Consider the following 16,147-nt stretch of genomic DNA (forward strand, 5'->3'; position numbering starts at 1 on the left):
CTGTTACTGGCTGCGCTAACCAGATGCAACTTCGCTGACTGCAGGTCATTGGTTGCTTTAATATACTTGCTGATGTAATTGGCTACTTTATACAGCAGGGAGCTGTGATTGGCGTAAGCTTTCGTGAATATGATTGGATATGAATGCCGGTGTTGATTGGAGGAGATTACAATAGCATTTCATTGGCTAACTGTTGCTCCGGATGCGCCTGAATTTTTCCATTGGCTACAGCGGGAGCGTACTTGCCGCTGTCTCGGCGCTCATTGGCCGCCGCATCGTTCCTGGGCTTCGGTATTGGTTTAGCCACGGTGGTCGCTCACCCGACGGGTCTCGGTGCGACCTTGGCGAGCGCGTCCATTGGTTCCGCCATCCCTCTGTCGACCCCCTGCCGCTCCGCTGCCCCGCCCTCCCGATATACACGGCGGCCCGCTGGCACCATGGCAGAGTGCGACCCGACGGCCAAGAGGCAGAAGATGGCGTCTGTGCTGGAGCAGTTAAAGGAGTTTACGGTGGTGGTGGCCGACACCGGGGACTTCAACGGTAAGAGCTGGCCGGGGGTAGTCTCTATGGTAACATCCGGCTGGTGTGGGCCGCTGACCGGCCCCTTTTACCCCTGGCCTGGCCGGTGGGAGGTAGGGTTGGTGGCTGAGGCTGGCTCGGGGCTCTGTTTTGTGATGCAGTTTAACCCGTTTGCAGAGACTGGGGTGGGGGTAAGCTGAGGGATGAGATTCATTATCAAAGAGGGGGCCATCGGAGCAATGGTATAAGATGGCGATACAAGGAAGTGGGTCACCACTTTAAACCGTGAGTGATGCTAGCTCTGCTTTGTGATTGTGAGCTGTTTAGTTACTGAGCTTATTAGTCAAAATAAGTTTCAGACCTTCAGCCTTGAATGTGCAGGTTATGGCTTATGAAGTCTAGGAAACGCTCTGGATGGATTCTCTTACCAGCCCTGCACTGTTAACTCAGGGGTTCCTTAAAGATCCTGCCTCTTTCTGCAGCCCCTTGGCTACATGATGTGGGACCTGCTTCCACATGTACAGGAATGGCACCCAGCTCTACCCCTCCATCACTACTTTCAACCCCTCCACTGCCTCTTGTCAGCTTGCTTGTCTGAAAGCCAGTCGTGGATGAGCCGCAATTTCTTCCAGTTAAACACTGGGAAGATTAATCCATACTCTTCCTCCGCCACTGTCTCAGGCAGGCCTGCCTTGTGTGCGCCTAAACTGATGACAGAATTGAAGATGTATTAACGTAGCTGATGCTTTTAAACCAAAATTAATGATTCTCCGTTCAAATGTGTGTAACTTGCCAGTTTAGTTTGTGAGACTTGGTAAGGAGCAAGTGCATGGCATTGCTGAAAATTTTGCTTCCTGATGTTTTGCCAGAGATGAAGGAAGGGTGTGGCCTAATTCCAGATCAGAGTGTTGGTTTTTACGATACTCCAGTCAACATGTAGACATGATTTGTCTACATTGCAACATGCACCCACCCCTTCACCTCTTGCAATATAACGCACATCCCAGATGTGGCAAGAGACAATGTAGTGCTGCTGCTGTAAATCACTATCCTGTATACTTTGCAGCAAATTCCACTGCAAGAAAAGGCTTGGCTATAATGCTCACCATAGTTTGAGAAAAGGAGTACGTGCATTTATTTTGTGCTTTTTTAAAATATCCTCGGTGTCCTTAATTGCTTGACAGGAAATTAACTATTTTTGCAGTGTCGTCACTTTTATGTGATTAAATGCTGATTTGTTCACAGCAAGGTTCCACAACTAGAAAATATATTTTTGTGGTTGGTTGATGGATAAATGGTGGCCAGGACACTGCTGAACGAATGTTTCTTATACGGCAGTGTTTGAATTAATACTGAGTCAGTAATGTGAATTATTCACATGGCCAATGGGTGTTGCCTGAATGGTCGGATAAAGTGTCGCTGAACAAAAGATAAAGATAAAGATAATGTTGCTACAATACCAGCCTGCCTGAACTAAGTAGGGCGACCTATGTGGTCTGTAAAACAGTAACTATTAAAGTCGATCCAGCAAAACAAGTGGAGCGCTTGTGTATCTGTGCAGAACGAAGATTTGAAAGTGCTTTGCAGGATGAATGTTTGGATGCAAGTTGAATTAAGCTTTATTACACCCTTAAAGACACAATGCAACCACTTCATAATATTCAATCCCTTTTTGTACCAGTACACTGAATTGTAACTGACTGTCTTATTAAAACTGCTCTGGTGTATGATCTGGGTAGTTTATACTGAATGTGTCCTCTGTAAAGCTGGATGATGCAAGAACAACTTCCACATTTCTAAAATTGGGCTGAATCAATGAAATCTATATTGAAATAGAATTTTGATTAAATTACCTTAATTACTTAGTTAATATTAAAATGGTTGTTTGTATGGGGCTTCGAGAAACCAACTGTATCTTGTTTATGGCATTGACCATTTGCCCACTTGTAGGATATAACTCGATACCATTACCCATCTCACTGACTCCCATTGTGTAGAATTCTGAGTAACATAGTTAGATTGTTGTCATTTTTTTTTTACACTGCTTTTCACACTTGTGAAGCATCCTTCTCCTTTGCATGAGTATTGTATTACTATTTCCACCTCCCAAAGTAAACAGAATTAAAGTAAATCTAACACTACTATTGCTCTAACAAAAACAGAAAATGTTGGAAACATTCAGTAGGTCAGTCAGCATTTGTCTTTTTTCTGCTCAATGACTTTATGGGCTGAAATGCTGAAGACATGCACTTGCTGTCAAGGATCACTCGTAATGACCACTTGGGCAAGGTATCTGAGATTGCCCAGTGCTCGAATCTGATTTTAGTCAGGGTGCTGATCCAAGTATAAACTGTCTTTGTCAGGTTAGTTTTAAGATCCAACTTTATTGATCTGTAATAACTATTTAAAAAATACAGTATCTTTCTGTATCTGGTATCTTTAAAGTTAACAAAGTATCTTATTTCCAACATCTGTACCTGCCCCATAATGCTAAATTAGTACAGTGGTGCCCCCAAACCACCTTATATTCTGTGTTGCCTCTTATTTGTAAAAACAAAAATCTAAGAAAACCTCTGTTTTCTGAGTTATTTTGAAGAGGAAAATTTAAATTTGCACTTTGTTAAAGAATGAATACTAGTTCTTGAATGGCTCATGAGTTTATTCAATGCATAACTGAGCCATACAGATGAGGGAGGGTTTGGTTCCATTCCCAGCCTAGCTGTTTGCTTCTGCCCCAGAAGACGAGGTGCTACCATTGAGCTCCCTATATTGGGAAGGGGAACACTGGCCAGTGTACTCACTTCTGATTACTATTCAGTGGCCTCTGCTGGAAATTGATGTTGTGTGAGGACAGGAGAGGATCAGCCTGGTTTGTGACATCCTGCATAATCACTATCGATCTCTTATAATGACCACTTGGGCAAGGTTTTAGTGGGTGCCCAGTGCTCATGGATCTGATTTTAGTGAGGACTACTGGCATAGGGAAAAGGAGAATGGAGAAAGCTGGTGGTTTTGGAGGCGGGGGGGTGTTGCGGTGGAGGGAGGAAAGAAGTTAAGTTTGACATGTAGTTCAGGTTGCAGGAAAATAAATTGTGTGCAGATTTGTACCCAAGCACAAAGAACATTTAAACTGTATCTGTGTAGTTTATATACACTTGAGCTTAACTTGTAATTTAAACCACTTCTGCAATCCTTGAAAAACTTGACCTCGCCTTGTTATTCAAAACCTAGGCAAGGCACAAACTGCTTAGTCACGGTGACTTTGCAGGGAGTAATGATTGCAGAGTTATTAACAATACATCTTGGGTTTTTTGTTGCAATATTATCTAGATACTTGTGCTGTGCTATGGGCAAATACCTGAAACAGGTGTGCTCTTAACTAACAAAAGCAATTTTCTCTTAATCTCGCTCTAGCGCTCGCTCGCTCTCGCGCTGCTTTCCTGGAGATAGCAGGTGCCGTATTTAGTGTTCATTTATTTTCCTTTTTACATATAACATAATACTTATAACCAACGGTTAAATCTGTTGCTTTTCACATACAGCCATTGATGCATACAAACCCCAGGATGCCACAACCAACCCTTCACTCATACTTGCTGCTGCTCAGATGCCAGCCTATGCAAATCTACTGGATGATGCCATTGAATATGGAAAGAGCCATGGCGGGTAAGAAATCTTTTAAGCTCAAACCTTAGTGGTACTGACCGCTTGGAGCTTTTTTAATATAAGTTGTGATCCAAACATGGGAAGAAACCAAATACTAGGCACCTCCTGCTCATGAGATCTACAGGAAACCTCCAAAATATTGTGTGCTTGTAGGAAAGCCTTTTATCTTTTGGAACCAAAAGTCTAAGGTGGTGCACAAGATGGTTTTAACAAATGGGTTACCCTTAAAAGCAGTGCCTTTTGTAGAGAATTTCCAACAGGTTTCCAGCTTATTTACTTTGAAGCAAACAATATTGTAGTAATAAAGCTACTTGGCCATTGAGTGTGTTTTCTGTAATTACCCATGGTTCTAAAGTAAACCTTTCAATGATGGGGGGGGGGGGGTGGGAAATAGATCCTTTCACTTCCATCTGCCTTATAAGGCCTGTTTAAAATTCTGCTGGAGTTGTACCCCAGTTTGTAAAAAAAAAAAAAAAAATTATATAAAATGCTGTTTTTGAAGTTAATTATTGAGCTAATCAAGGTACAGAAGTGCAAAGATGCTCATGTTCAGACATAGTCAGTGACCGTATTATTGAAGAATGATCTACTCCATGGTATTGATGGTCTGATTTCAGCTGAGACAAGCTAACTTTTTATCCTTTGACACGGTTGACCACACCATCCTCCTCCAGCTCCTCTCCTTCATCTGGGTGTGACTGCACTTGCCTGGTTCCATTCTAATCTATCCAGTCGTAGCCAGAGAATAACCTGCAATGGCTTCTCTTCCCACACCGTTACCTCCAAGGATCTATCCTTGGGTCCCCTCCTACTTCTCATCTACGTGCTGCCCCTCAATGACCTCATCCGAAAACACAACGTCCAGTTCCACATGGCTCTACCTCACCACCACATCTCTCGACCCCCTCCACTGTCTCTAAAATTGTCAGATTAGTTGTCCGATTGAAAAAAAATTACCTCCAACTAAATATTGGGAAGACCAAAGCCATTGTCTTTGGTCCCTGCCACTGACTCCATCTCTCTTCTTGGCAGCTGTCTAAGGCTGTACCAGACAGTTCACAACCTTGGTGTCGTATTTGATCCCAGATGAGCTTCTGACCACATATCCGTGGCCTCACCAAGACCGCTTACTTCCTCTCCGTGACATCAGCCTACTCTGCCCCTGCCTCAGCTCATCTGCTGAAACCCTCCTCCACGCCTTCATTACTTCTAGACTATTCTATTCCAACGCTCTCCTGGCCGTCCTCCCATCTTCCACCCTCCACAAACTTGAGCTCATTCAAAACTCTGCCCGTATCCTAACTCGCACCAAGTCCTGTTCAACCATCACCCCTGTGCTCATTGGCATTGGCTCCCAGTCAGTTAATGCCTCAATTTTAAAATTCTCACCCTTGTTTTCAAATTCCTCAGTGGTCTTGCCCCTCCCTATCTCTGTAACCTCCTCCAGCCCTGCAACCGTCAGATCTCTGCACTCCTCCAATTCTGGCCTCTTGATTACCCCTATTTTAATCACTCCACCATTGGAAGCTGTACATTCAGCTGCCTATGTCCTAAACTCTGGAATTCCCTCCATAAACCTCTCTGCCTCCTTATTTAAGTTGCACCATAACCTACCTCCATCTGTCCTAATATCTCCTTATGTGGCTCGGTGTCAAGTTTTGTTTGATAATACTCCTGTGAAGCGCCTTGGGACGTTTTACTATGTTAAAGGCGCTATATGGATGCAAGTTGTTGTATCCCTGTGGAGCACCTACAGATTAATAACCAGAAAATAATCAAAATTGTGGTGCTCGAACCTGCATAAATTCTACCTGCGGAGCCCCTGAAAACTACCTAAAGGGGGAAAAATTGGTGATCGCCAGCAAAGCAGTTGGTACTGCCATTAATGGCTGCCCGAATAGCTGCAGTGCTAACCGACCTAAATTGGTGTGGGGGGCATGGAGATAGGTGGCACAGTGCTAACCTTGGGTGCAACGCCGGCACGAGGGATCCGGGACCAATTTGTAGTCCTGGTGTGGCGTTGCTGCTTCCCTGAGCGTCTGTGTGCGAGGCTGTGAAGCTCTCAATGCATTGTGGGCACTGAGGAGCTCTGAAAATTAAAGGGGCCATGCACATTGAAGCAAGACAAAATAAAATGCACTGGTTCAATACATTTTTCAGCCCTTTGTCTTTTTACAAATATTCAATATTTTAAAAGAAGTTCCAAATGTGATTTAATTCAGCTTTGAGTTGAATACCATCCAAAACTGAACAAATGGGGGGAAAAATGCCTCAACACTAACATAAATGGCTCAGCAAGCCAGGGAAGGGGCACCCAGGGTCTCTCTCACAGCACTCCAGCTTTGTGCAGGGGATCAACACTGCAAGACTGGCCCTCTACCCACAGGGACCAGGAGGCCCTCCAGAAAGAACAATGTGGGAGTACGTTACCAAGGCCGTCACTGCCAGTAGTGTTCCCACCGCCCCCCCCCCCAAACCACCAGGCTCCGGTGCCCAAAGAAGCTTCATAACCTCAGACCACTGGTCAAGGTCAGTGAATACATCTTCAAAAGCCGTCGCCTACAAATTGCACCTCTAGCCTCACGCACTGCTCAGTGCAGGACCCCCAATCACTCACCTACCAACAATCTGTACCAATGACGAGGCACATCTATCATTCCTAGCATCACCTCACCCCCTTGGAGGAGATGATGTTTGCTATTCTTGGCAGGGGCATGGCTGAGCCCTTGGCCAGCAGCGGGGATGAAAGGATACAAGATGCAGGGATCCTCGTATGTTATCCCCCTTCTGGCATGCATCTCTAGGTTTCCTGCCCTCCCATCAGCACAATTCCACCCTCGTGTCTTCCTCATTTCACATGCCCAAGAAATGCAGCCTGCCCTGCCAGTGGGTCAACAAGAGGTAGCCTGCCCAGCCAGTGGGACCGCAGGCAAATGATTCCATCCCGGATATCCTGGCTACGAAGGGGCTGTCTGGGATGCATCCTTCCATCCTCCTCTTCTGCGTCTTCTTGCTCTTCCCTCTGCAAGCAGATGCTGCAAATACTCAGTTGGTCAAGCAGCATGTTGACCTGAGGCGTGAACTCCACAGATGTAGCATGACCTGCTGAGTAAGAACATAAGAAATAGGAGCAGGAATAGGCCATTCGGCCCTTGCAGCCTGCTCCACCATTCAATGAGATCATGGCTGATCTTCTGCCTCAACTCCATTCACCGGCCTTTGATGCCCTTACTAGTCAGAAATCTATCGACTTCTGTTTTGAATATACCCAATGACTGAGCCTCCACAGCCCTCTGAATCCAAAGATTCACCACCCTCTGAAGAAATTTCTTCTCATCTCAGTCCTGAATGGCCTACCCTTTATCTTGAGGCTGTGGCCCCTGGTTCTAGACTCCCCAGCCAAGGGAAACATTCTCCCAGCATCCATCCTATCAACGATAGCAAAATACTGCGGATGCTGGAAATCCGAAATAACAGAAAATGCTGGAAAAACTCAGCAGGCCAGGCAGCATCCGTGGAGAAAGAGTCAACGTTTCGAGTCAAACTCTTGACAAAGAGTTTGACTCGAAACGTTGACTCTATTTCCTCCACGGATGTTGCCTGGCCTGCTGAGTTTTTCCAGCATTTTCTGTTGTTTCCATTCTATCAAGCCCTGTAATAATTTTGTATGCTTCAATGAGATCCCCTCTCAATCTTCTGAATTCAAGAGAATACAGGCCTAGTTCACTCGATCTCTTCTCATATGACAGTCCCGCCATCCCAGGAATCAATCTCGTGAACCTTTGTTGCACTCCCTCTATGGCAAGTATATCCTTCCTTAGGTAAGGAGACCAAAATTGTACACAGTACTCCAGGTGTGGTCTCACCAAAGCCCTATATAATTGGAGTAAGACTTCTTTACAAGAGGATTTGAGTACAGGAGTAATGAAGGCCAGCATACCATTTGCTTTCCTAATGGCTTGCTGCACCTGCACATTCACTTTCAGTGACTCGTGTACAAGGATACCCAGGTCCCTTTGAGCATCTGCATTCCCCAATCTTTCACCGTTTAGGAAACACTCTGCCTTTCTGTTTTTTCTACATTTATCCACATTATATTCCATCTGCCATGTTCTCGCCCACTCACTGAGCTTATCGAGATCCCCTTGAAGCCTCTTTGCAACTGCCACTGCCACCTAGCTTTGTATCATCAGCAAATTTGGAAATGTTACATTTAGTCCTCTCATCCAAATCATTGATATAGATTGTGAATAGCTGGGGCCCAAGCACCGATCCTTGCGGTACCCCACTAGTCACAGCCTGCCATCCTGAAAAGACCCGTTTATCCCTATTCTGTTTTCTGTCTGTTAACCAATTCTCAAGCCATGCTAGTATATTACCCCCAATTCCATGTGCCCTAATTTTGTTCACGAACCTCTTGTGTGGGACCTTATCAAAGGCCTTCTGGAAATCCAGATGCATCACATCTACCGGTTCCCCTTTGTCTACTCCACTAGTTACATCCTCAAAGAACTCCAATAGATTTGTCAAACAGGATTTCCCTTTCATAAATCCATGTTGACTCTGCCCAATCTTACTATTAGTTTCTAAGTGCCCAGTTATTGCATCCTTTATAATAGATTCCAGCATTTTCCCAACTACTGATGTGAGGCTAACAGGTCTGTAGTTCCCCGTTTTCTTCTCTTCCCTCCTTTCTTAAATAGCGGGGTTACATTTGCTATCCTCCAATCTGCAGGAACCGTATAGAAGTTTGGAAGATGACAACCAATGCGTCCACTATTCCAATGGCCACCTCTTTCAAAACCCTAGGATGTAGGTCATCTGGTCCTTGGGATTTATCGACTTTTAGTCCCATTAATTTTGCTAGTACTGTTTTTTTACTAATAATTTCTTTAAGTTCCTCATTCTCGTCACACCCTTGGTTTTCTTGTATTTCTGGAAGGATTTTTGTGTCTTCCTCCATGAAGACAGAAACAAAGTATTTATTTAATTTCTCTGCCATTTTCCTCATTCCCCATTATAAATTCTCCTGTCTCTGACTGTAAAGGACCTACATTTACCTTCGCCAGTCTTTTCCTTTTCACATATCTCTAGAAGCTTTTACAATCCATTTTTATACTTTTTGCTAGTTTGTGCTCGTATTCCATTTTCCCTTTATCAATTTCTTGATCCCCCCTTTGCTGATTTCTGAAGATCCCAATCCTCAAGTTGACTGCTTTTTCTGGCAACTTTATAAGCTTCCTCCTTTGGCTTAATACTAGCTTTAATTTCTTTTGTTAGCCATGGTTGGATCACTTTTCCTTTTGGGTTTTTATGCCCTAGAGGAATATGTTTGTTGCAAATTATGCATTATTTCCTTGAATGTTAGCCATTGTATGTCCACCTTCATACTTTTTAGTGTAGTCTCCCAATCTACCATGGCCAACTTGTCCCTCATACCCTTGTAGTTTCCTGTGCCCTACATTACCATTACTGTTTGGTGGCCTATACACAACTTCCACCAATGTTTTCTGCCCTTTGCTGTTTCTTAGCTCCACCCAAACTGATTCCAGTTCTACGTCACGATCTGCCGAGCCAAGATCTTTTATCTCTACCGTACCGATCTCATCCCTTATTAACAGCGCTACGCCACCTCCTTTTCCTTTTTGTGTGTCCTTCCTAAATGTTGAGTACCCTGGAACATTCAGTTCCCAGCTTTGGTTACCCTGCAAGCATGTCTCTGTAATGGCAATTACATCATACCCATTTACTTCTATTAGTGCCATTAATTCACCCACCTTGTTGCGAATGCTACGTGCATTTAGATAAAGTGCTTTTAAATTTGCCTGTTTAATATTTTTCTGCCCTTTGACCCTCTTTACTGTTGGGCTTTGTTTCTGCTCCCTGCTAGTTTTGCTGACTACTTTTCTAACTTGCACTTCCAGCTTTGTTTCCCTCTGTTCTGGGCCCACACTTAGGTTCCCAGCCCCCTGACAAACTAGTTTAAATCCTTCCCAACAGCAGTAGCAAACCCCCCCTGTGAGGAAGTTGGTCCCGTTTCTCCTGTCCAGCTTGTACAGGTCCCACCTTCCCCAGAATCGGTCCCAATGCCTCAGGAACTTAAATCCCTCCCTCCTGCACCATCTCTCCAGCCACGCATTCATCTGGTCTATTCTCCTATTTCTGCTCTCGCTAGCACGTGGCACTGGGAGTAATCCTGAGATGACTACCTTTTTGAGGTCCTGCTTTTTAATTTATTTCCTAGTATTCCCAGCATGTTCTGTCTTCTCAAAGGCGTTCACTTACCATCCGAGCCCTTGCAAGCGTCCAGCAGCACTCTCAAAACACTTTATATTAAAAAAAAAACTTTTCACATATATTGCAGCAAGCCACCACTTCAATAAAATCCAAAAAACCAAGGCCAAACCCTTCCATTCAAACTTACCTAATTGATGTGTGTGTCCCTTTTTAACAACTGCAGATCTCTCCCCTGTCAGCATCAGCCTGCTTGCATGCCAGGTTAACCTGCTTAGGACCCAGCGCTGAATTGAGTGCTAGGGTTGAAGTTCGTGTAGGTGACATTTAGTCGGTGTGACGTCACCACACCGCCATTTTTTTCCTTTACAGGGCCCGGCAGCGCAAAGGGGCCCACGAATATGGCGGTTGCTGCAGGGACCACCTCCAGTTGGCGCAAGAGCGGCGGCCGCCATTTTTTCGAGAATCGCTGGCGCTAATGGGTGGAGGTAAGTATATGAACTTCTCGTCCAAAGGTTTTAAACGGGTAAAATCAAACAGTGCCTTAGTGGAAATGGAATAGTTAGAGGATTTGGGTAGTGGTATAGACTCCTTTTTTTCCAGTCAAAAATTATGACTGCACATGTTCTGACATAGCCCTGGCTGCCGACGCATGAATATTCAAGGGAAGTGGATTTATTCTGTGGTAAACTTCTTCATTTTGAATATTCATGCATCAGCAGCCAGGGCTCTGTTTAAGGATGCACAGGATTATTTTAGTTGCCCTTAAACTTGACAAACCCATCTGCAATTGTTGACATTATTCAAATGAACATTCTAATCCAATTTGTAGTGGTTAAGCTGGCACTAATGCTACACAAAAGGATGTACTGACTAGTGTCACATTCTCATTACAGTAAATGTTTTTTTTAAATTGCTGTTCTATTTCTTTCCTTGTGCTTTGACAAAGATGGTGTATTGGATTGGAAGAAATCTTTCTAGCAATGTTTTTAGAGTGACTGCTGCCAACGAACTTCTGCGCATAAATGTTAACTTTCATAAGCCGATAGAAACACTAATTCAACTTTTAATTTTTATTTTATTTTCGGCTCAGTTCGGCAGCACAAATGTTAACTTTCATAAGCCGATAAAATGTTGTTCACCTGACACGGCTCAGTTTGGCAGCAGCAATCACTTTCCCCCCCCCCCCCCCCCCCCCCCACTCCCTCCCCTCCTTTTTCCAATCTGTGGGAAGTCCCGCGATAACAACCAAAAAAACCACGAACTGCACATGCGCAACTAACTTATTTGGTTGGCAGCAGTCGTGTCCATGTTTTTAACTAGTTTAAAATTGAAATTCTCTTTTTTTTAAAGGGAGTAACTGATGAAAACTGAATAGGAAGGCTTACTAAGCCTGCTGTGAGCAGCTAGAAGTATTTCTACATAATGTTTTATACCCTGAAATGACATTAATCTTGTATAAAGAAACTGAATTGCACTTGGAATTATCTGGTTGTCTTCAATAAGACCCAGTCAAGTAGGTGTTGCCTTGCATGACTAAGCACCTACACTAGTCTCGCCTATCGTTTCTTACAGATACTGACAGCTGTATATCTCCAGCATTTTAATTTTATTTTTAAAATTCCCTATATAAATGTTGTATCCCTACCCCTTGCCTTCAAGGCTGGTGTAAATAGTTCATGTTTAGGCAGGGTACCCCAAGGGAAAGGCTTTGTTCTGGGGGTTGCCCCTGAATCCTGAGTGCCCTTTTCTGCAGGCACTGCTGTGTTGCCAGTGTGTTTTTTTTTCGTGCCTCCCTTTTGCTAGTCCCCTTTGTAACAATCAATGCAATTGTTTTAACACAGTATATATATATTTTTTCTGTGTTAGCACATGGTACTGATGGTGACACTCCCTCCGTTATATAATTCCTTGCGGGCTCCGTGCGTACCAGGCAGCTAAGTGGCCTTTGCTGATTGGTGCGCTCGGCTCGTTAAGAAAAAAGCATTTCACTGACTGGATTTCACTTGTTGTATTTGGTTATGTGACAAATTAAATTGAAATTTAATTCCCTTTTTTATATAAAGTGTTCTTTGGATTCCAGATTACAAAGTTCAGTTGTCCTCTGAAAAGCTGAATTCAGTTTTTACAATCAAAAGCTTAAAGTAGCTGTGTACTTGCTGAGGATTTAATGTGTAAATGTATCTTTTCCAGATCCGAGGAAGAACAAATGTCCAATGTCATAGACAAGCTGTTTATCAACTTTGGGGTGGAAATTTTGAAGCAAATTCCAGGCAGAGTTTCTACTGAAGTTGATGCAAGGTAAAAGCTGTGAATACAGAAGAACAAAGGCTTATGATAATAAAATTGATGTTTTAAAGCGTATCTGCCACAATCGAATTAGTGGGTTGCCCAATATGCTTTAAATACAGTCCACTCTTCAGTATTTGTACAATGTATTATCACTCATTTTGAAGTCACTTGCTGCCCTCTTGACAGTTAACAATGCTTCCTATCTTTTTGTGTTGTCTGTAAATTGATACTGTGGCCCCTCTGCCCAAGTCCAGATCATTATTTAGTCGGGCAATGGTTCTAAAACTGAGCCCTGGGAGAACACTACTATTTACATCCCTCTAGTCTGAAAATAAAAAAATTGATTTTCTTTTTGCAATTGAACCCACTTAAGAAATTTGGAGAGAACAGAGATTCAGATCTGCCACACTTTTTTTTTTTTTTCTTTCTTTTGTAAGGGGGCACAAGGAGTAGAATTAAGGTGATCAATTTTTGAAGTGTTAAATGTGGTGCCTGACTGGTAATGTTGGGCAGCAGTCACCATTGTGCTTTATTGAAATCCTAGTGACAACTGTGCAAAAAACACTTACATTTACAGTTTAAGATCTATATCTGACACTAGTTGCATTTATAGACTTTGCTTGTTACTAGTAATGCTTTTGTACAACTTAACTACTGTATATTAGAGTAAATATCTTGGGGGTTATAAGACCAATAAAATGGGGAAAGGGGTAGAAAATCGAATCTTCTTTGTGACTGATTGATTAACTGGAGATGATGTGCCTGCTGCTCACTTTTCTTGATCTATGCTAGGTTGTCATTTGACAAAGATGCTATGATCAAAAAGGCCCAGCACCTAATTCAGATGTATAAGGAAGCAGGAATCAAAAAGGAGCGCATTCTCATCAAACTTTCTTCCACATGGGAAGGTATCCAGGCTGGGAAGTAAGTGCTGATTTATAGTTGCATGAACGACTTAAATTGCCAAATATACAAATTCAGTGGACATAAGTACTGTACATTTAATCTGATCTTTCTGATAGGCTGACCAAATCTATTATAATCCCAATTTCTGCTTAAAACCTAGGGGAAATGAAGATATTTTATTCCTTACCCTTAGTGCCTTGTCTGCTTGAAGTTTACTGAGCCTTGGTTAGCTGAATTATAAAGAACTGTTTGGGAATTATTGTGCATGCATTTGGCCTGATTTCATGAACTTTTTAAACCACAAACAATGAAGTGGTGATATTGCAACAATTCTACAGCTCATTTAAAGCTTCTGCACCTGCTAATGCTTCACGTCTGTCTAGAAAAGTCCAAACATCTGAATGGATTCAGTTTGAATGCTGTATTTTGTACTTGACTCTCATCCTAAGGATATCGGTGATATACCTATCAATTCGTCCAATAAAAGCGACGAGTTAGGAACGTAACTAAAGGTTTTTATTGACTAAATAACAGAGCCCACCCTCGTGGGTGATCGGGTCCAACAAGGAGGAATACCAGCCAGTCGACTACCTTTTTATACCTGGGCAGGTAGGTGGAGCCATGGGCAGAGTCGGAGGTGGTCAGCCCAGGTATAACAGCGTGACAAGAGGCGACCTCGTATAGTGATACAACAGTGAGAACAGTGATAACAATACAACAGTGATAACTATAGTGTAACGATAGTGAACGATAAAAGTGGTTTACCACATTCACCCCTTGTTTAGATTTGAGTCCGGCGGGGTGAAGTGTACTACCAGTTCTGGTATGTCAGTCTGTCCGGAGGCCTCGTAAGCCTCTCCGATCGTCGCAGCGGCGGTGCTGCATTATCCGGTGTTAATGCTGGTGTCTGCGTGGTCGGCGAAGGCTCGTGGGGTTCCGGCATGCCGTCTACCTGGGCCGGGGGCGGCGCTGCGAAGGGTATTGCGGTAGGGGTCGGGCCCGAGTCCCAGGGTCGCGAGCAGTACCTGGAAAACGCCTCCTGGTCCTGATGGGCCACCTCTAGGGAGAGAGCAAGGGCTTCAGCTTTGTCCAGGTCGAGGTCTTTAGCTTCAAGCAGTCTTTGCCGTGAGTAGTCGGACCGTAGGCCTTTCACAAAGGCATCGCGGATATTATCTTCCGTATTTTCAACAGCCGTCACCGCTTTAAAGTCACAGTTCCTGCCGAGTGCTCTTAGCGCCTGTAAAAATTCAGCTACAGACTCTCCTGGCTGTTGCGGGCGGGATCTCAGGAGGTGCCTGGTGTACATGTAATTTACCGGGCTCCGGTACTGCTGTTTCAGTAGGTTGATAGCGGCCTCGTATGTAGTCGTGTCCTGGATGAGTGCATATACTCTCGGGCTCGCTTGGGCGTTCAGAACTCTTAGTTTGGATCTCTGAGGGACGCCGGATTCTTCCAGGTAGGATTCGAAGCAGTCCAGCCAGTGTTTGAAGTTGAGGGCTGAGTTTGCTGCCTGTGGGTTTAGATCCAGGTACGGTGGTTTGAGGGCTTGCAGCCAAGCCGGCTGGTGTAGCCCGGTGTCTGAAAGCTGCTGTGGCTGTGCTTCTGGGAGGGCTTCTGGCTGGCCAGTAATAGACATCTTTAAAATTTAGTCAATAAAATTGATATACCTATCAAGTCGTCCAATAAAAGCGACGAGTTAGGAACGTAACTAAAGGTTTTTATTGACTAAATAACAGAGCCCACCCTCGTGGGTGATCGGGTCCAACAAGGAGGAATACCAGCCAATCGACTACCTTTATACCTGGGCAGGTAGGTGGAGCCATGGGCGGAGTCTGAGGTGGTCAGCCCAGGTATAACAGCGCGACAAGAGGCGACCTCGTATAGTGATACAACAGTGAGAACAGTGATAACAATACAACAGTGATAACTATAGTGTAACGATAGTGAACGATAAAAGTGGTTTACCACAATCGGTATTTCAATATTCATATTTCACATGTTCCTAGAGGTTTGCCATGACATAGGAACCGGAGGAGGCCAATCATGGTTGATCTGCGACCTAACTCCATATACCTGCCTTTGGTCCATATCCCTTAATACCTTTGGCTAACAAAAAGCTATCAATCTCAGATTTAAAATTAACAATTGATCTAGCATCAATTGCTGTTGGAAGAGAGTTCTAAACTTCTACCACCCTTTGTGTGTAGAAGTGTTTCCTAATTTTACTCCTGAAAGGTCTGGCTCTAATTTTTAGACTATGCCCCCTAGTCCTAGAATCCCCAACCAGCGGGAATAGTTTCTCTCTCTCTCTACCCTATCTGTTTCCCTTGATATCTTAAACTTCGATTAGATCATCCCTTAAACTTCTTCTTAATTCCAGGCAAATAAAACCCTAATTTGTGTAATCTCTCCTCGTAACTTAACCCTTGAAGTTGGCTGTCATTCTGGTAAACCTATGCTGCACTCCCTCAAGTCAATATATCTTTCCTAAGTGTGGTGCCCAGAACTGATCGCAGTACTCCAGGTGTGG

General features: G+C 43.9%; 1 protein-coding gene across 2 annotated transcripts in view; it reads left to right on the forward strand.

The window, feature by feature from the left end:
* Positions 1-314: 314 nt before the first annotated feature.
* The window catches only part of taldo1 (transaldolase 1), a 29,956-nt gene continuing 14,123 nt past the window's right edge, over positions 315-16,147 (forward strand). The window contains exons 1-4 of one of the 2 annotated variants that reach the window (XM_086007786.1): positions 315-540; positions 4,062-4,185; positions 12,613-12,720; positions 13,504-13,635. In XM_086007786.1, the coding sequence (XP_085863912.1) occupies positions 438-540; positions 4,062-4,185; positions 12,613-12,720; positions 13,504-13,635 (467 nt within the window). In that variant the 5' untranslated portion in view covers positions 315-437. The remainder of the gene's footprint in view (positions 541-4,061; positions 4,186-12,612; positions 12,721-13,503; positions 13,636-16,147) is intronic. The other variant, XM_086007785.1, reaches the window with a different exon arrangement.

This window comes from Somniosus microcephalus, chromosome 15 (assembly GCF_052327205.1).
Source record: "Somniosus microcephalus isolate GS21.2 chromosome 15, FLI_Smic_1.0, whole genome shotgun sequence".
Taxonomy (NCBI): domain Eukaryota; kingdom Metazoa; phylum Chordata; class Chondrichthyes; order Squaliformes; family Somniosidae; genus Somniosus; species Somniosus microcephalus.